This window comes from Lissotriton helveticus, chromosome 4_1 (assembly GCF_964261635.1).
Source record: "Lissotriton helveticus chromosome 4_1, aLisHel1.1, whole genome shotgun sequence".
NCBI classification, from domain to species: domain Eukaryota; kingdom Metazoa; phylum Chordata; class Amphibia; order Caudata; family Salamandridae; genus Lissotriton; species Lissotriton helveticus.
Window position 1 is genome coordinate 346951537 of NC_136063.1, and position 22156 is coordinate 346973692.

Genomic DNA, 22156 nt, shown 5'->3' on the forward strand with positions numbered 1-22156 from the left:
ACTTTTGTTGTGGTATGCATGCATGGCTGATTCGCATTTCTTTTTTTTTCAATAACAGTTCCATGCCTATCAAATTTCACCGCCCCAATGGGGACGGTCCTCTCGCCAGACTATCCAGAGGGTTACGGAAACAACCTGAACTGCATTTGGACCATCATTTCGGACCCGGGCAGCCGGATCCACCTCTCTTTCAACGACTTTGATTTGGAACCTCCGTATGACTTCGTCGCCATCAAGGATGGGGATTCCCTCGACTCCCCGCTACTGGGCACGTTCACGGGCGCAGAGGTTCCGTCTCACCTGACCAGCAACAATCACATCCTGCGCCTGGAGTTCCAAGCCGACCACTCCATGTCCGGGCGAGGGTTCAACATCACTTATAACAGTAAGTGGAGAGTCACTTTTTCTCCTCAGGCCTTGCTTGCTGCTTGTATACTGACTCGTTGATATCCTTCCATTGGACATGTCAATGTCACGCCCACAATATGATCATTATATTATATTATTTTCTTGCTCCTTTTTTCATAAATCACTTGAGCGTGAAACTGTTGCATGCTGTAACTAAATAATAAAATTAGGTATGAAACCTCTATTTAATGTACTTTCATTATCCTGCTGTACATCCAACTGTAATTTCAAAAGGGGGTGGTGATGGACAGAGTATCTGAGTTAATCAGAACACTCCTACCCAGTCAACAGATCAGGGCTTGATCCATCACCGTTTTTTAGCTCACTGCACCATCCCAGTTCAGAACCTGGCTATATGCAAATTAGTCTGTCCCTGGCCCAGTGCATCATGGGAACAGGGCAGACCAAACTACCAAGCCAATTCTTCACTGGAAAGGAAACAAGCTTCCGGGGACCGGTTTCTGGCATTACAGCCGTCTTCGGCCCGGCTTGCTTGAATCCTGATGGTGCAGTGAGCAAGGGACTCACGTCTGAGCATACCCTTCCACACTTGTGGTGGCCAAAATAATTTCAAAAGGGGGTGGTGATGGACAGAGTATCTGAGTTAATCAGAACACTCCTACCCAGTCAACAGATCAGGGCTTGATCCATCACCGTTTTTTAGCTCACTGCACCATCCCAGTTCAGAACCTGGCTATATGCAAATTAGTCTGTCCCTGGCCCAGTGCATCATGGGAACAGGGCAGACCAAACTACCAAGCCAATTCTTCACTGGAAAGGAAACAAGCTTCCGGGGACCGGTTTCTGGCATTACAGCCGTCTTCGGCCCGGCTTGCTTGAATCCTGATGGTGCAGTGAGCAAGGGACTCACGTCTGAGCATACCCTTCCACACTTGTGGTGGCCAAAATAATTTCAAAAGGGGGTGGTGATGGACAGAGTATCTGAGTTAATCAGAACACTCCTACCCAGTCAACAGATCAGGGCTTGATCCATCACCGTTTTTTAGCTCACTGCACCATCCCAGTTCAGAACCTGGCTATATGCAAATTAGTCTGTCCCTGGCCCAGTGCATCATGGGAACAGGGCAGACCAAACTACCAAGCCAATTCTTCACTGGAAAGGAAACAAGCTTCCGGGGACCGGTTTCTGGCATTACAGCCGTCTTCGGCCCGGCTTGCTTGAATCCTGATGGTGCAGTGAGCAAGGGACTCACGTCTGAGCATACCCTTTCACACTTGTGGTGGCCAAAATAATTTCAAAAGAGGGTGGTGATGAACAGAGTATCTGAGTTAATCAGAACACTCCTACCCAGTCAACAGATCAGGGCTTGATCCATCACCGTTTTTTAGCTCACTGCACCATCCCAGTTCAGAACCTGGCTATATGCAAATTAGTCTGTCCCTGGCCCAGTGCATCATGGGAACAGGGCAGACCAAACTACCAAGCCAATTCTTCACTGGAAAGGAAACAAGCTTCCGGGGACCGGTTTCTGGCATTACAGCCGTCTTCGGCCCGGCTTGCTTGAATCCTGATGGTGCAGTGAGCAAGGGACTCACGTCTGAGCATACCCTTCCACACTTGTGGTGGCCAAAATAATTTCAAAAGGGGGTGGTGATGGACAGAGTATCTGAGTTAATCAGAACACTCCTACCCAGTCAACAGATCAGGGCTTGATCCATCACCGTTTTTTAGCTCACTGCACCATCCCAGTTCAGAACCTGGCTATATGCAAATTAGTCTGTCCCTGGCCCAGTGCATCATGGGAACAGGGCAGACCAAACTACCAGGCCAATTCTTCACTGGAAAGGAAACAAGCTTCCGGGGACCGGTTTCTGGCAGTACACAATTAGTCAGCTTTTTTAAAAATATTTAGTTCACTAATTTTGAATTGCGCAAAGAAATGATTCAGAATATTGTAAACTGGAAAATGAAGATACAGCCTGCTCTTGCAGGTGGTTATTTCTTTATTTGTGCTTCTACAACATTTTTTAATTTGTGGGCTGATTATTTATGGATAATTTGTAAAACTATAACTTAAATACACGGAGAAAATTTAAATATTTCTACTATTCTGCGGCTGGTGTTCTTACTTACCACAGACAATTTGTAGTAATGAGACCTGAATCCACTGCTCTGAGGGCAATGCTACGCAAACAAATGATGAGCAGAATGCTGAATAAATCATACATTTACCCCCAGTCTAGAGATCTGGGTTAAATCCATCGTTCTTTTGCTCACCATGCCACCCCAGTTCAGACCCAGCCATATGCAAATCAGTTTTGACCCTGTGCCTCATGGGAACAGTCCAGGCCGGATTGCCAAGCCAGGTCATCCCTGAACTGGAAACAAGCATCCTGGGACCGGTTTCTAGGTATCACCCTTGCTTGAATCTAGTGGCACAGTGAGCTAGGGACTCATTGCAAGACACTGGTTACTAAAAGCTTTTCAGGTTGTCTTGCGTCACATCATTGATAACCCCGCCCCCTGAGAAGAGTCCATGCTTCCAGTCTCACGTGCCTTGCCCTAAAAACAACTACTCCACTGAGCAGCTACCAGCATGTATTCAACCTATGCTGCAGTCTTGCTATGTCATTGAAAAATCATTATGAGTATGTTTTAAAAAAAACGCAAGATGAGTTTACTGGTTGCTGTAGATGGACACCAGAAAAATGCCAAAAGAAATGATTTAGGAGTGGCAGCCTGAGACATGATTTGGTTTCTATTTGAGCCAAAAAGCGAAGATCACATTTAATATTCCATTTTAGTATGATTTCTCCTCCATTCCAAATGTCTCACAAATACCTTAATTTTGAAAGAATTTTGTACTCTTCTTGATCACAGCGCCTCCTTAATATCAACTCCAATTGAGGATTGAATTGATTGACAACACCATCCCAGATAGTTTTTCAACCTGGATAGTAATTATTAATCTTTGAGCTTCTTTTATTGTCATCATCATCATCTAGTGAAGCGAAAGTTGTTACTAGTGTTTGGAGTCCTCTCCTAGGGCTGACGTACAGTAGCCTTCTGGCTTTACTTTCACTCCTGCATTAGACTGCAGTTGCAATCCCAATTTCTTACATCTCTTCAGCGACTATTGTGCAATTGTTGTATATGAAAGTCTACCACCCTGTATTGCATCCAGTGTATTTTATACTTCTGTTGCAATCTGTATACAAACTCACTCTTAAAAACCGCAATTCAGCCACACCCCTTTAAGCCATGATTAGTGTTATAAAGCCAAAACCATCTATCACCCTAAGCGGATAGGTTGCCTGAAGGCAGACGTTGCATAGATGACATTTACATGTCACAGTCTTGTATGTTTTGACGTAAATCAGAGGCACATGTTTTGACTCACTGGATGTGGTTCATCATAATTTGATGGTTGCAATGGGAAAGAAATGTCAAAGATGCGTTGCCCCATCTTGATTCCTAAATGTTGATCTAGCTACTTATATTTTTGATGATGTTCATTTATATTTTTAAATAACGTTACACATTTTATAACAAAGTGCAATAACTATGAGAAAGTGGTTTATTAGTTGGGGTGAATGCTAATCCACCACAAGAAGTAGAGACACTATCCTTGTTAGGTCTAGTAAAGGTTTTAGTAAATTAAACTGGAATTCAGCCCTTAGTAGCTTTGGCTTCAGAGCTTCCAGATTTAATTTAAGAAAATATTTAAAGCAGTTAAAACTCCAAACAGTTAAAAAGTGAAACACACACAATAGCAACCCCATTCCATTTTGTTAAAAAGGAAAATATTTGAATGACCAAAAAGTGACCAAAACAATAAAATCCAATAAAGGAAACCAGAAATAAGAATTATAGAAGTTTTAATTTTTTGCACCAAAAAGCACAAAGTGCCAACCACGAGCAACTGATTGCATGAGACGGAACAAAGTTAAGGTTTAAGGCTATCCACGATGAAGTGTGGGTCTGATACAAGGCCCAAGCAGGTCCCTTCCAAAGTATTACCTTCTGACTTAGAATATTTATGAGACAGTAGAGTCCTCAGTGGGGCAAGACAGCAAGCTGGATCGAAAGATGAGGTTGGCAAAGGACAAAGTCTTGGTGAAGCCATCAACTAAGATGTGATAAGTCAAGATGACGTGCCCAGGAAGCTTTTGATGTTGATAGGATGCTGGTTGGATCTGGGTCTGTGAATATTTCTACCTTTGGACTTAGTCTCTTTTCTGGTAGACGGATTCCTTCAGTGGGGCAAGGATGCAGACTCAAGTGAGGGAGGGTTCAACACTGTCAGGTTGGTGAAGTTAGGCCAACCGACTATGCACCCTCAGCCAATCAGGCAAAATACCCTAGGGACACCATTTATAGGTCGCACCTTACTACAAGGGAAACCACCAACAGGGTCCAGTATAGGTACACTTAGCCACAGTGGGTTTCTTGAAGCTTTGAGTCCCTGTAGCTTAACAGGACTCATTCCTTGGTACAAGTGGGAGCAGGTGCAGTTATTGGGGATCTCCTCATGGGTCACAAGAGCAGGTGTAGTCCTTCTTCTGTTTTCCACAGATCCAGAAGTGTTCTGAAGAAGCTACTGGGGTGCCACATTTATGTCTAGTGCCAGTCTGTGGGTAAGGTTAAATCTAAGCTACTTTCTAAACAATGGGGTAAAGGTTCCAGGTGGTGACTGACTCTATTCATGTTTGCAGCACATCCTATCTGTATTACTATTAACTGTCCTATAGTGCCCCTCTCTACCTAAAACCAACATGGAAGAATCTTTCTTCCCCTTTGCCCCTCCAGTGGTAAGGATTTTATAATGAGCAAACACTCCCCTGTGGTCATTGCAAACAAGTTCTTGTGTAGCTCTCCTTCCACCTTAGTTTGTAGAGAGGCTAGCTATGAGAAAAAAAGGGGGCACATTTAGGTGTTGTAGGAAAGTGGCCTTTTTGATATGGTCACCCTTACTTTTTGCCTGGTTTTTATTTGGTTTTGACTGGAAGTGCACCGGGTTCCTGCTAACCAGGTCTTAAGTGCCAGATGTCTTTTCCAAAACTGTACAATGGCTTCCCCAAATAGAAATACCTTTGGTAGTCCTGTAAGTCCCTAGTAGAAGGTACCCCTGGTACCTAGGGCAAGGAGGCTAAAGAGGGCCCTTAAGGGCTGCAATGCGAATTGTGCCACCCTAAAAGACCCCTCAACAAACACGTACAGATGGCCTCTGCAGGCTACATGTCTTGGTAAGGACAAAAGTGAAACACAACATGGCCCACATCCCTGTGTGCCATGCCTGCAGACACCACATGCTTTATCAGTATGTCACCCCTACAGCAGGCCTTACCGCCCTAAGGTTGAGTACACTATACTACATGTGAGTTCATAACTGCATGAGCTGATATGTCCCAGTGCTTGTCCGTTCCCTTGCTGCCAGTACAAATGAACAGGGCAGCCATTTGAAGTACATGTGATGGATACTGGTGAAAATGAGTTCCCCAGCTACATGATGGCTTCCTTGAAATCAGACTTTATTTAATCTATATATGCGCCCCCTGCCTGATGTGATTGAGTGTCATGGCATTAAGATCCTGTTGTATGTTGATGATTCTCAGCTAATTATCACTTGTGCAGGACGAAGGCACTGCAGAGCCTAGTTTTAGAGCATGTCGTGTGGATTTAGCTAAATGGATGGACACTAGCTGCCTGAGACTTAGTGCCGAAAAGAGGGTGGTGTTGGTTGTACGGAAACAACCATCGCTATGATGCTCTGTCTGGTAGCCAGACAACCCAGGCCAGAGACCAACTCCTAAACCAAAGGATACAAATCTGGGCTTTGTATTTGATTGTACCCTGTCTTGTGATTGCCAGGTAAATACCTTAGCCGGAACATGCTTTGGTATCTTAAAAATACTTCAAAAGATCGTGAGACTCCTTCCCAAATCAGCAAGGAAGACAGTAGTTCAGGCCCTTTTGGTATCCATACTGGATTATTGCAAGGTCCTCTATCTTGGGGCCACTCAGGATAGACTGAAAAAAACTTCAGAGGGCCCAGAATGCTGCCTCATGGATGTTTTTCATTGTTTCCAGATACTCTCCTACGGGTGCTGCCCTTTTTAAACCCATATGCCTCTCTATTAGGGAAAGAGTCTCCTTCAAGGTACTCTGCATCGGCCATAAAATCTTGAATCAGAGAGGTCCTCATTACCTTCTGTCTCTGATCAAATAGTACAATATGAACAGATGCCTCAGGTCCTCTAGGGCAGTACTGACTGTGATCCCCAAGTTAAAACTAGTACGTTTTGGTGCCGGTTCGTTTAGCGAAATTGTGGAACTCCTTCTGTTAAGAGCGGAGACTGGAATGCTTAGAAACCATGCTCTGAAAAAAATTCAAAGCTTGTTTTTAGACAATTGTAATCACATTGTAGAAAGTGCATAACACTTATGGCCTGTAGAAGCATACCGTGGGGACACTCTGAAGGGAGTAATCATGCCCTTTATAAAAGCCCTAACATAACATATTGTGTGTATTTGCAGATGTCTAACACTCCTCTCTGATTAGTCTAAGGCTTATTAACCACACTACCCCCTAGAATAGCACCTTGGGATTGCTAGAGCAAGCCCCTTTCCACTCATTATGGAACATCTGGACTCTTTGCATGATATACCTCATTGTGGTATATCATATAAAGAGCAAACTTCCTACAGGTGTGTGTTACATTTGCCAGTGACATGGTAGGCTTCCTTTTAAGCTCAAAAGGATCTGGGCACATCCTGCTCAGGGAGAAAAATATTTCCCCACACCCAAGCCCTTTGTCCACTGTCAGGGAGCAATACACATCTCACTGCCCAAATACCTTTGGTCAGGTGGCACTGAACACGGGCAAAAAAGCAGATTTGGCTCAGGAAGTAAAAGGGAAACTTTCTAAAAGTAGTATTTGAAATAAAAATGTTAATATACCATTATGTTGGATCACCATCAGTCCAAGAAAATGGGGGTGATCATGCAAAATGAGGCATTTTGTCACAATATGTATTTCAGTTGGATTACAGCCGGAGTACCTGCCGGTATATACTCACACATCTCTGAAGGGGGTCCTATTTTACAATTAGATGCATTCAGTCTCGCTCTGTTTTCACGCCTCAAGGCTCACCTGCCATTTCATAGAGCTCAGAGATTAGGACATCTCTCAAGGCACTACTTCAAGGTTACTGTAAGACTTTTACGTCAAATACTTCCTTCCAGTATGTCTCTACACCCTCAGTGTCTGTGGCCCTCTTTAATCTCCTCTGCTGTTCCTTAGTTTGTGTTCAATTCCTGTTGTGAAAAACCCTTATTTGCTGATCAATGTGGTGAACGTCTTAGATGAGTGAGTGTCCCTTAAGCTTCCTGCAGGATTTGATAGCTGCAGGACTCACTTTCCACCAATGTTGGAGCATTTGCATGTGGTGTATGTTCATCTCTAGATGGTCTTCAACAAATCTGATCTAGGGAGATATGGGATTTGGATTAGGACTGCATGAAGTGATCAAATTTCCTCACCAGGGTAATTAATTTTTCAAGGGTAAGGTATGCAAAGCGGGGTAAATGCACCAAGGATTGAATACGTGTTTTATCTGTGTTTCGGTTTAGCTTCTTCATGAATAGTGTTGTTGATAGGCAGTCTGCAGTAAAGGTGATGCCCCTGGATGTCTGGGAAAAAACACAGATCCTCCTTTTCTAGATAGTACTGCTTTAATATCTAGAGGAGCATCTGCCCTCTTGATGAAATGTTTTGTTTGCATTAGTACACAATGCACTTTCCCCCTGCTAACCAATGGCAAGGTGCTGGTGTTCTCTCCTCTAAACATGGTAAAATATGGCATTCACCCAACTGACACATATAGTATACTTAAGTCCTCAGCAAATGGTACTTGTAAGTAAATGATACACATACCCAGGGCCTTTAAATTAAATACTACAAGTAGGCTGCAGGACACATAGTGCCACCCAATAAAGTTGCGCAGTAAAACATGTCTCAGGCCTGCCACTGAGCCTCTAGTATGGTTCCAAACTACCATTTCGACATGGCAAAATGAACCTTGTTCAAAGCCTAAATCTTCTTGTTGGACTTGGCCCTATGTGGCTAAAGTTCCTTAAACTGTTTGCCTTCTTTCTAGACCTTTTTGTAACATTATGTTTCCGACTTAGATGCTTTGGGCACTTTGCCACTGCTGATCAGTGTCAAAGTGCAAGTGCTCCCTGTATAGAGTGTTATTGTAATTGGTTGTCCATAATTGGTATGTTTGTATTACTAGTAAAGTCTCTAGTAAAGTGCAGTATGTGTGCCAGGGCTGGTAAAGCAAATGCTACTCGTGGGCCTGCATTAGTGCCACCCACACAAGTAGCCCTAAAAAGAGATCAGGCCTGACACTGCAGTGCCTGCGAGCAGTTTACCTGCCTTGTTCTCCTGACAAGTGCACCCACTTGCCAGGCCTTAACTTCCCTTTTTATGCACATCAGACACCCCTATAGTAGGCCCAATGTACCCCCCTGGGCAGGTTCAGTGTGTGTGAAAGGCAGGACATGTACTGAGGTGTGTACCATGTCCTGACAGTGAAATAATGCTGAATTTGTTTTTCACTGTTGCAAGGCTATCTTACCCATAGGACAGAATGGGGAATGCTGGTTCTCTTATAATACCTTTGTGTCACCCCTAAAATATGCCTAAAGGCCCATAGGGCAGGGTGCATGGTATTTAAAAAGTATGACATGCACACTTAGGTTTTACAGTACAGGCAGTGAAAAACTCCTACATTTGCGTATTACTGTTGTAAGGCTACTCCTCCCAAGGACTATTACTGGGTTACCTTATTACTGGGTTACCTTATTACTCTTGCTAACTCCAGTTTGGGACCAGCAAGAAAAATGATGTTTTTCATCAAAATAATTGTAACTTAAATCCTCATTAATGGTAAATTTGGATTTAAGTTACTATTCTGAAAATGCCAGATTTCGAAAGTTGCCATTTTTCTGCCCAGAACATCTGTACCTTTCTACCAGGGTCACATAACTGTGAATGGCCCTCCAGTTGTGTTTTTCGTATTCTTTCCAGACATGGGAACAAAGAAGCCCTAGACCTCCACCTGTAAGGGGAGTTGGGTCTTCCTGACAGGATGGCTGATTAAAAGCTGAACACTCCCTTGATTACATTTCAAAGAGCCCTGCCTACAGCACACATAAAGTAACCTGACAATAGACCTACCCTTACCTTTTTCACCCAAGACAATTTGGAATCAGGACCAGTGTAAGGGGAATAACTAACCAAAAATAGTTTTGAGGTTAGGCCAGTGAATTTCCCACACAGAGACTGGCACCAAGTATAAAAATAGGACCTTCAGAACCTCTCATCAGAACGCTCTTGGACCTGTGGAGGATTTAGAAGAAAGACTGCCCGCTGTCTGAAGAACGAAGATTTGAACTGCTGGCCTTGAACCCAGACTTCCAGTGACTCCAAGGGTCAGTTGGCTTACCTTCTGTTTGAGCTATATGGCCACCACAAGCTTCCAGAGCTCTCCCTTTAATTTCACTGCTGGCCAGCAGCAACTGGACCTGCCTGAGCCCTGCTGCTGGCCTCTGCTAGAGTCCTGATTGCCAAAGGGTGTTCCCTAGGTGTGGACCCTTGGCTGGCATCAGAGTGTAATCCCCCTGAAGAAAAGGTGAAAATACAGCAATTTTGAGCTCCTCGTGACTATTAAGTGACCTCTTGGTGCAGAGATTTTACCAACCTTGATGACCACGGACACAAAGCTTCAGCAGTGGGACCTGCTTTCACCACCGACAGCGATGGCCTGCCAACATAAGGCTCCAGTAGACTTGCTCTTCACACTGACAACAGCAGTGCTCACCAACTATCATCGTGAACCTCCAACAGTGACCGTCTCTTCACGCTACAGTAGCGACTCTCTGACTCCCAACCTGCTCTTCATGCCAACAATTACCTAGTCGCAGTCCCCGCCAACGTGAATGACACTCTTTCTGTGAATATGTTTCATTTAAGCTCAGCTGACTTGATCAACTCACTAATACGATGTAAAATCAGGCTCATAAAGAATGTGATTTATACCTAACTTCAGTAAAACAAATTTAGATGGAAGATGTCGCTGGAACATTTTATATCAATAAAGGGCAAGTACTTTCAAATACCCTGTATGTGAGAGAGTTATGCAGGTATCCTAAATAGCCGATCCCCAGTTTTGTGGTAGAAAGCAATTCTTTAGGTCTCGCCTAGGCAGCACATGCGCAGCATACTCTGCCTCTTTGAGGAATGTGGTATCTAGGATATGGGTTCAAAAAACACCCATCTTTTTCCTTGGTTCCTCTTGCTGTCCTTTAGAAACGCTGGATTTGTTATTGGTGAATACACTTAGAAGTCCCTCTTTTTGGAATTTTGTATCCGGCCATGAGGACTACCCCTGTTTCATGTTTTCCTATTAATCAGTTTATTTATACTTTGAGAGAACTCTTTTTTTGTTTGGCCAGCATATTTGCTGGTAAAGTGTTCTGTTTACGTGTGCAATTAAACTTAGGTCTGCTTCATTTGCTTGCCCTCCCTTAATCTCCTGTGCCTCCCCCTCAGCCCTCCCACAACACTGCTGACGGGCCACCACCATCCCTCCGAGGTCACTGCTGGTTTTGTTTGTTTTTTCATTTGGATAATTTATGCATGAGTTGAAGTGCTGTGACCTTGCTTAATCTCCCTTTACCGCCCCCCATCCCTTTACACAACACTGCTTGCCCACCTCCAACTCCGAAATCACTGCATTGATTTCTTATCTGATTTTGAATTAGTAGCTTTGATTTATATAGGGCAGCTATCCATGCGCTCGGAGGAAATGAAAGGATCAGTCCATTATCACAGGATGGTGAGCCAACACAAGCCTTGAACATATATCCCCAGCTCCCCCATCAGCAGCTCTCACTGCTGTGCCATATACTTTCCTTATTGATGTTGCAGGGTGCAGTACCTTATGTGGCCAAAAGAGGTCCTAAGGGTCACCTAGTGACAGCTTGTGGTAATGCACCCTCATAACAGTGCTGTTAGACCTGGCATCTTTGGCATGGTTCCCCTGACTTTTTGCCTCTACCTCCTGTATTTTTGACGCTGTGCTCGATTTCGTTTTTGCTGGTTTAGATGCTTTGGGCACTTTGCCACTGCTGATCAGAGTCAAAGTGCAAGCGCTCCCTGAGTAAATTGTTATTGTGATTGGTTATCCATGATTGGCATATTTGTATTACCCATAAGTCACTAGTAAAGTGCACTGAGTGTGCATGGGCTGATGATTCAAATGCTACTAGTGGGCCTGCAGCACTGATTGTGCCACCCACATGAGTAGCCCTAAAATGGTGTCTCAGGCCTGCCACTGGGGTGCCTGAGTGCAGTTGCTAACTGCCATGCTGCTGGCCAGGTATAACCCTGCCCTTTCTGTACACATACAACACCCCTATAGAAGGCCCTAGGTACCCCCCTGGGCAGGGTGCTGTGTATATGAAAGGTAGAGCATGTACTATGTTTTTGACATGCTCTGGTAGTGAATTACAGCCATTTTCGTTTTTCACTATTGTGAGGGCTATCTTGCCCATATGCTATATTGGGGAATGCTGTGGATATTGGTTACCTGCATATCTTCCCATATGAGCAAGATAGAAAATTAAAGTCTGGTATCCCTGAACTCAGAATTTAATAACACATCTTTTAGGAAGGTTTTTTTTTAAATCCTGTGTTTGAGAACATCAATTTAAGAAAGTGGCTGGTCTCTTGTCTAACCTTTCTGTGTGCCTTGGCCTGCTTGTGAATTGACTGTCTGGTTTGTGAGTGACAGGGGCTGAGGAGCTCCCATGAGGCTGGCTGAGTCAGCCCTAGGCTGAATAGCTGCATCTGCATCTTGAGTGGTGGGAGGGAATAGCACCTGGGCCTGAATAGGGCTGTGCCTGCCTTCCACAATGCTGACTCCACCTCCTGTTGGGCGGCTGATGACCCTGCCCCTCTCTCTGAAAGGAAAGAAGAAGTCAGGAAAACAAAGTGCTCCAGGACTGACCAGAACTGGTTCTGACTAAGCCAAGGCCTCTTTGCCTCCAGAGAACAAAGGAAAGACTGGTATAAAAAGGGCTACCCAGACAAAAGAAAATTAGATCCTGGAATCAAGAAGGAACCTCTGCCAAAGAGAAAGTTGGAAGACTGAAGAAAAAGGACTGTCCTGCTGTGTGCTTGTGGACTGACCTGCAGTTGCTTTGCTGCCAAGGAGAGGGCAAGGACTTGGCTGTGTGATGTGTCCCCTGCTTGAGGAGATCTCCAAAGGCCTGAGGAGAGCTGGCCTCCTGTTAAGAAGTCCCAGGAACAAAAGAACTTCACCCCCAGCTTCCCCCTGAACTCCACTGAGGGAGTTCTGCCCTTCCTAGAGTGCTTGATCCAATTGTGGGGCCTCTGGGAGTTGTGCCGGCTGTTTGAGGAGCTGGACAAGGAGAAAAGAAGACAATCTGCAATTTTCTCCGCATCGCTCCCTTGCGGAAAACATCCCCGACAGTGCGAGGAAATTCCCGCTGCCGCTAGGATTGAGATCGTCACAGTGCCTGTCATCACTGGGTGAGATCGCCGCACCGCTTGCTTGCGGACCACATCAAGTCGCTGCGAACATCGTCGCAAAGCCATCACATCGAAGGGCCGCAAGAGGAGAAGATCGTCGCTGCGCAGTGCATCGTCGCCGTCCCAAAGATCGTCGCATCGTGCATGTGCGAGACGCTTCCTACCAAACCTGTGCACCAGAATCCATACAAGGTATCTTATCCCTCCCCATACAGACCGGATTCATCGCAACACACCCGCTGCGTCCAGCGGGGCTGTCGCACTGCCTCCCCAGGGTCCCAGAAGTGACGCATCTCTTGTTTTCCAACACTGCAGCTACCATTTGGAACTTTTGTCGCATCTACAGGTACTTTGGGCTAAACGTGACGCAACTGTGGATTATTTTAACGCAAACCCTAGAACTCTTTGAAAATCATATTCTGGTACAAACACTGTACACATTGCCTTTGATAAGCCTGTCTGCTCGTGCCAAGCTACTAAGGGGGTGAGCAGGAGTTATCTAAAGAGTGTATCCCCCTTACCCTGAGTTGAAGCAAGGGTCCCTATTTGGACATTGGTACCTACATCTGCCAACAAGAGACCCCCAGATCTAACAACTGCTTGTTTTTAGGTCTCGGCTAGCCGCGCGAAGCGCGTCTCCGCCGAGCCCCTTTTGTCGGCATGTGCGCTTCCCAGGAGACAGTCCTGGCCGCGCGCATCGCCTTGGAGGCGATTTGAAAGTGTCACGCGCACGCGAACGAGCGCTGCGGCCAGGCGCTGTCTCCTGGGAAGCGCAAAACACCATATACGCATGCGCATACACACACCGACACACACACACAGACACAAGCGCCCACGCACGAACATACATACATACATAGGACCCCCCCCCCACACATACACACAGGCGCGCGCACACACGAGTGCACCCCGCCACCGCACGCATACACACAGGCGCGCGCACACACGAGTGCGCACCCCCCCCCCCGTCGCCCAACTCCACGGCTCTCACTACATTAACGGACCAACCTTTCTCTAAATCCCTCCTGTTTGCTCACTCAGTCCATGCAGCTGCCGACGTACGAATACTTTTAGAACCAACCCTGGAGCGCGATTGCAATTGGCGGGTGGTGTACAGATACGCCCATTTAGTGTTGCTATACCCCCAATTGGCTAATTTTACTGTCGCTCACACGTTGATCCTGTTGGGCTAGAGGGCGGGCACTTCCGCTCTGGCGTTGCGGAGCACCCGCGCCTTGGGCGACGATATCTCAGGGGGAGTCTGGGAGTGAAGCTATTGAGCAGAGAATGCTCGGTACGGGGCGACCGGGGTGGGGAGAAACGGGCCTCGGCTCTTCAAGATGAAGGAGTAGATTATTACACACAGGCCGAGAAAGGCAACTGTGGAGAGTGAACACACCACTTAACAGGAAAGGCAGTCAAGATTCATACGAGGGGAACGCAGGATTCAGTGGCGAGGAGACCGCGGCGAATATGTTGCATTATATGCTGCTGAATCTGTTGGCATTGTTTGAAGCACTGCTTTTGGGTGGCATGCATGCTGCATTCAAGTTCGCCTCTCACTTTGTCCTGTGCTCTAAATCTGTGTTTCTTTGACTTTGTGTTTCTTTGCAAGTCATTGCATGCTTTGAAGTGAAAACTCTTCTGAGATGACCTATATCACTTGGAGTTTACACATGCCACGTAAACCTTTGAAGTGTGATTATTAAATGTAACATCTTGCCCCTGAATTACTGGCCTGATGCTAAAGATTCTTAAAGTTTGTGGAGCCTGTGCAGCTGACGCAAAGTCTCAATTTGCAATGCACCCAAGTGACTTGAGATTTGCAATTGCCATTACAAATTGCACTGCACACATTGCAGTCCCTTACAAGCCTCTAGGGAAAAAGGACGGTCAAGGGACGTTCTTTGCAATTTGCGACTTTCATAGTGAGGAGGGGGCCCATTTGTCCTGTTAGCGCTGCTTAACACAGCGCCAAGAAATCCTACAAGTGGGGAAGAAGATGTGGCCTAATGGCCAGGGCTGCCCACTTCAGAGCTGGGGAAACAGGTTCGAGTTTTGGCGACGGCTCAACATCCTGTGATTCATCTAAAGCGCAGCATGCCACCACTGCTACAAAAATAAATACACATTTTTTTGGCCTACAATTTATAGACTTTTGTTGCAATTGGTGTTGCAATATTAAGCAATGCCAATAGCTCAAACTTAATTAACCCGAGACCTATTGCATTGTAAATGCTTGTTCTTAATGGCAGCGCAGCTCTAGAATACTGCAACCAAAGGTGACAGCAGAAACCAAACTTTCTGAGCTCTGGTAAGCTGCGCACTCTCCAGGGCTGCACAGGGAGGAACTGAAGCTGTGTTCTTTATTGTGCCAAAAATTATAATTGTGACGCAACCACATAACATCATTGGATTGGTTGCTTTTTGGCTTTAACCTCACCTGCTTATGGCCCACCATGGTGTCTATGTTCACAGGACATAGGCCCATTTTCGACACATGTAAGGGGAAGGTTGCAGCTATTGCACTATGAATAATTAATGTTCACTTCGCCTTACATGAAGAGAAGTCACCATTCATTTAGGTCAGGCCTCATTTTTTGCAATCTTTGGGCTTACTGCCATTAACAAACAATCCCCCCATAGACTTAAAAGCTTTTTGAGACTGACTAACTTGGCATCAGAGGGTCAGAGGACATAACTCTGTGGTAAACAAAGCTGGGCAAATCCCTAACCAGAATTGGTGCAAAGTGTGAAAGGAATGCCTGTTGCTCACCACACATACAAACACACACACATACGCACACACACACGTTATAGTATCAGAGTATGTCTATTATTATTGTCTATCCTCTGAGGGAATGCAGCAATTACTGCATTACTGAAAATCACGGCTATTACTACAAGTGACCAATCAGGTGTAAGCCCCTTTGTTGTAAAGAAATGCTGGAGAAGAGCTTTTCATGGGTGGTGTAAGCGTGTGTTGTCTGTACGCTACTCACTTAAGCAGCGCTCTTAGCCTGGTTTATATAACTCATCAAAGGTGGCACACAGGGTCTGGCATGCCACGCACTGTGTGCTACTTACTATTTGCACAGTATCTCAAATGGTAAATATCCATCTGGTTAATTACAAACAGCTTCAGTGTTCACTTACATCGTCTGTTATTCTTAACTAACCCACTTTGAGCAAGCCTAAGCTATTACATGGTGAGCAGAACCCAGGGAACTCACTTGAGACACTGGCCAACAGTGCCAGGAACTCCATTTGTCAGCCAGATGTTGAGATCTCGCTAATAATGAAAGATGGGACACAGCACTGACCACATTTGTAGCCAGGTTCTTTCGGGTGTACTGAAGAGGAAATTAAATCCAGGTGTCATCACTGTGTGATTGAATGTTTACTTGTAGGGGGTTTTAATGAAACATTGTGAGTCTCTGTATTAACAATAACCATTTGTTTTCCTTGATTTCTATGTAGAATTGTTTGGGTTCAAATCAGAAGCCTTCCATTTTTTTCAACTGTAGGAAGGAACAATCAATCAATCAATCAATCAATGACATTTATATAGCGCGCTACATACCCGTAGGGTCTCAAGGCGCTGGGGGAGGGGGGGTGCCGCTACTGCTCGAACAGCCAGGTCTTCAGCTTCTTCCTGAAGGAGAGGTGGTCTCGGGTCAGGCACAGGTCGGTCGGGAGGGAGTTCCAGGTCTTGGCGGCCAGGTAGGAGAAGGACCTTCCTCCTGTAGTCGCTCTTCGGATGCGGGGGACGGCGGCGAGGGCGTGGTTGGCTGATCGGAGGTGGCGTTTGGGAGCGTAGAAGTTGATCCGGTTGTTGAGGTAGCTCGGGCCTTGGTCGTGTAGGGCTTTGTGTGCGTGGGTGAGGAGGCGGAAGGTGATTCTTTTGTTGACGGGGAGCCAGTGGAGGTCTCTCAGGTGTCCGGAGATGTGGCTGGTTCGTGGGATGTCGAGGATGAGTCTGGCTGAGGCGTTCAGCTGCTACCTCAACATTGGAGTGGTGGGGTTGCTCGGTGGCAGACCTAAAGTGTTAGGCCATCCCACCATAGCAAAATACCCTTTAACAAGGTGTCTTTGCTCTGGCTCCATCACACTCTGATTTTGAGTGCTGTCAAGCCTTCGCTGCTCCTCGGCCCCTTCCCATCCTCTATTATTTTGCAAAGGTGTGCCAAACTGATTTTTTTAGGTCTTGCATAGGCAGCACATGAAAAAACAAACACAAAAACATATATTCTTTGATGTTCCTTGAATCCCCTACCACGTCTTGCTGGCAGTGCTATTTTGGTAAAAAATGTGACCAAAAGAGGTCCCAAGGGACACATAGTTACAGCCAGTGGCACTGCTCCCTTTCCCTGCTTCATCTACCTTAGAACAGTAAATGTTGCGTAAATGTTGCTGTACCCACAATAATGTGCTGCATAGGTAAATACATATAAGGTCCCAAAGAAGAGGTTGATTCCGGTAAAAAGCTGTTTTTTAAAAGCATGCCATATATTTCTTGTGCTGTAGTACAGCAGAACAGATGCCATCAAGTACCAGAAGTTATCTGGACTGTCCAAGTTTTAGGTGTTGTTGAATCTTCTATCGACAAAGGGCATTTTTTGGTATCACATCTGTAAAATTCGGGAGTCATTCAGTTAATAGCACAGTAATATCCCATGTCTTCGTAATTTTTCCAAAGACATCTTGCTTTGTACAACATGTCTGTACGTAGTTTATGGACTTTTAGATGCAGATTATGTCCTTGCTCATGGCTTTTCTAGATTTAAATGAGGCAGTGTTCTAAAAGTTCTGATTAATTTCACATATAGTTCGTTTTCAATTCTGGAAATATACTAAACTGTATGTACATCGTCAGCATTTCATTGGTCGGAGCGGAGCTTTGGAATATTAAAACAATTAAATGACAAAATAATTTACAATACTCTGTAGTAATATCTTGATGAAAGATTGTCCTTTACAAAGCGGATAATAGAAAGTGAACTTTATACATAGATCAGCAACTTGCTCAAAACTGTGTGGAAGGTGTGAGAAAAAGGAGTCTGTTGTTTCAAAAATCCACCTCATGGTTTCTGTATGCCGTACTTTTTTACATCAGGATAGGTGTATTCGTTATTTACGAAGAGGTAGTAAATATGAATCATAGCAGAGAAATTGTGTTTTGACTTTAAATTCACCTTCTTCTTACTAAATATGCAGACCCATCTGTCATCTCAATTCATTGTCTGGCAATATTTTCCAGGGGGGCGAAATGAGGAAAATCTCTGTTTGCCTCGTGTAATATATGCATCGAAAGCATCCCCTGGTGTCATAGTGACGAGATCGCATCCCCTTCATGGGACATGGGCTAAAGGAACTCCTTTATGAGTCAGTGTCATTGTGGAATTCCTCTGAGACATCATGTCTGTTTGTGTTGTGCTTTTTAAAATACTTATGAGGCTGAATAACCAAAAGGCTAACACAAAGATTATGAATATGAGTTTCCTGTCTTCTCAGAAGACATTAGTGCTCAGCACTGTCACTAGTGGGGTGCCAAGCTACAACTGAAGTCCATTAAATGTTAATAGACTCTGACATGTGTCACACCAGCTTGGTACACAAAGCCCTTCCTTTGCTTACAGGGATTTCCTTTCCTGTTATGTTTTACATTTCTTTTAATTTGAATGGAAGTTTATGAAGATGTTGTAATCTCTTCGACTTTAGATCAAACGCGGGCTTTTGCTTTTGCTATGACAACTGACACGGTGTTCACAGCAATTTTCTATGAAATGATGTTGATGTTCTCGTGCAAAAACACTTTGCACCTACATGTAGAGGTCTCAGTTTTATCGGATACATTTCACTCGTACGAGACTCATTGTCAAGCCAAGCGTGTTGTGTGAGTGATCTCTGATCCCCTGATGGATGTAAGTGCAGCCTTAGAGATGATGCCTCTTGCCCTCTCTGATGCCACTACTAGAACTCTGGGGCATATTATCAAGAAAAGGCGTTACATTATCGCCGCTTTTATCGGCAGGAAACTGCCGATAAAGCGGCGATAATGGGCTTGATAATATGCTCTATGAATTCCAATCGAAGCCCAAGTTAGATGTCTTCACATCTAACATGGGCTTCGATTGGAATTCATAGAGCATATTATCAAGCCCATTATCGCCGCTTTATCGGCAGTTTCCTGCCGATAGAAGCGGCGATAATGTAATGCCCTTACTTGATAATATGCCCCTTCGTTCTTAGTGGGAATCTACCTTTACACCCACTGTTTGAAAACGTGGCATTTCAGTTGCATTTTTAATTTACCTATGAATTGGTGTTTAATATGTTTCTATAATTTCTAAGTCTTTGGAACTATTTAAACAAGCCTTTGCAATGCAGTAGGTCTCACATTTGTGAGTGTTAGAGCTATTGACTCTGTAAATCACAATGTCTTTTATCCATGTGTTTTTGGTTTGGAGTGGAACATTGTGGGTTGGATTGCAATTGCGAGTTCTGGAATTGTGTGTGGTGTAATTCTGTGGTGTGGATTTGTGTAGTGGAATTATTTGGCATGGTGTGCATTGTAATTATGTGGTATTGAGTGTGGAGTGTAACTATGCAGACTTGTATTTTGCATTGTGAAGTGGTATGTAGTGGAGTTTAAATATGTGGTGTGCTATTGAATTTTGTGGCATGGTGTGGAATTCTGTGGATGTGTTTAGTGTGTTGTGTATTTTTGTTGTTACTGTTGAATTATGTTATGCGGAATAGGAATGTGTGGAAAAATGAAGAATGAACGTTAATAACAAACACATGGAGCCTATCACTGTTTATTCAAATGGAGCTCAGCTGAAGATGTGACGAGGTACAGCAGCAACCTTGAGATTTGCTTTTCCAAGGGTTCGCCATTCATTACTGGTGTACAAGAAATAATACTGTTGACAATTAGAGAGAAGCACACAAGCTATGGCAGCTGTTTTAGAGGACCAAAACATACTATTAATTTTGTTTTTTAAATGGAGGGGTTGCAGATCAAATTCATTGTTACCCACGGTTTAAGGATTTAAAGCTACTATGAGAATTGAAAAAACGTACATTTGGAATGTAGGGACAAACTTACACTTCCATAACAAGTTTGCTACCATATAGAGAAATTTTGATCCCCAACCCACCAACTTCCTCAACATCCTCACCCCCATGAATACACATGACAGCCACCTGCTCACCACATGGGAACAAATCACCACACCAAACACTACTGCCTTAATGAACTCCATCCACTCTGGAGCATCCACCAACCCATACCCCCACCGAATCTTCAGCCTCGAAAGTGATGAGATCAGTCACCAGCTCAACACCATCCTCAATGCCTCCATCACCAGAGTCACCTTTCCGGATGCATGGAAACACAAGGTGGTCAGCCCCGTCCTCTAGAAACATTGAGCAAACCCCAGTGATCTCCAGAACTACACCCAGTCTCACTACTCCTATTTCTGGCCAAAGTCCTGGAGAGAGCCATTAACCTCCAACTCACCAAACACTTGTAGAGAAACAACCTACTCCACCCCTCCCAATCAGGTTACAGAGCCAACCACAGCCCCGAAACAGCCCTGATCACCGCAACTGGCGACATCCGCACACTGCTCAACAGAGGAGAATCAGCCAGCCTGATACTTCTTGACCTCTCTGCATCCTTCAACACCATCTCCCTCCACAACCACACCGGGTGACTACACCAGATCGGAATAAAAGATGACACTCTCAGATGGATGGCATCCTTCCTCACAGGTCGCACCCACAGTATCCACATCCCTCCCTTCACCTCACAGACTAAACACTCCATCTTCGTCGTACCCCAAATTTCTCCCCCAGTCCTGCCCTCTTCAATATCTACATGACGCAGCTATCAGACATCGTCAGAACCCACATCAACATCATCTCCTATGCCAACAGCACCCAGATCATCTGCTCACTCCTAGCAGAGCCCACCACCTCGAAGCCAACTTCCACAATTTCTTGAGGAACGTCTCAGCCTGGACGAAGGACAACTGCCTAAAGATCAACACGGACACAACTGAAGTGCTGATCTTAGGCAGGAACACTGCTCTCTGGAATGACTCCTTGGGGCCATCAGAACTCGGACCCACCCACACTCCAAAAGACCATGCCCGCAACCTCTGAGTCATTCTGGACTGCAGACTTTCCATGAAATAGCAGGTCAGTGCCGTCTCCCCAGCCTGCTTCCTCACACTCTGCATGCTCTGCAGAATTTTCAAATGGCTTCCCATCAACACCAAGAAAACAGTAACGCATGCCCTCATCATCAGCTGGCTCGACCACAGCAACACACTCTATGCAGGCACCTCCAACAAACTCATGAGAAGACTCCAGACAATCCAGAACACAGAAGCTAGACTGATCCTTTAACTTCCCAAAAGGACCCACATTACCCAGTACCTGAGAGACCTCCACTGGCTGCCCATTCAGACGTGATGCCAATTCAAACTCCTGACCCACCCCTACAAAACCCTCCATGACCAAGGACCTGCTTACATTAACCAACGTCTGAACTTCCACCGACCACCCAGAAACCTCCACTCTGCCCACCTCACCCTCACCCAGACCCCACACAGCGCATCCATCATCGTTTCCGCTCAGGAGAATGTTTCTTCTCCCACCTCGCCGCCAAATCCTAAAATGCACTCCCCCTCCACCTCCGAACCGCACCATCACTGGCAAACTTCAGGAAGGGACCCAAGACCTGGCTGTTTGACTGAACTCCCGCAGCACAGCTCCTGGATACCCTTATGGGTGACAAGCTGTGCTACACAAGAACTGATTGATTGACTGAGACATTGAGACCTGACTATTGCACCTCATACTGCTAAGAACATGTGATCACCTAACAGAAATCCTTAGCAATTGAGATCTCCAAGGGGTAAAATTCTGATTTTCGTAATGGTGCATAACGTGAAGCAGTAAAGCAGTGGATGAATAGACAATACAGATTAAATGCAAACTACCAGAGCTTCATTAATTCTCTAATTCCTGGTATTCATTGAAGGGGGTGATCTAAGGTTTCCACGACTAGTCTAGCTTCTACTAAGTGGGTTAACGAGAACAATGCATAAAACAACAATCTGTTCTTTCCCTCCATCCAACACTTTAAAGG

The 22156-nt window shown here is 45.1% G+C and overlaps 1 protein-coding gene across 1 annotated transcript in view; it reads left to right on the forward strand.

The window, feature by feature from the left end:
* The window catches only part of CSMD3 (CUB and Sushi multiple domains 3), a 3006114-nt gene that overhangs the window by 1514995 nt on the left and 1468963 nt on the right, over window positions 1-22156 (forward strand). The window contains exon 15 of the mRNA XM_078686868.1: window positions 59-385. Coding sequence (XP_078542994.1) covers window positions 59-385 — 327 coding nt within the window. The remainder of the gene's footprint in view (window positions 1-58; window positions 386-22156) is intronic.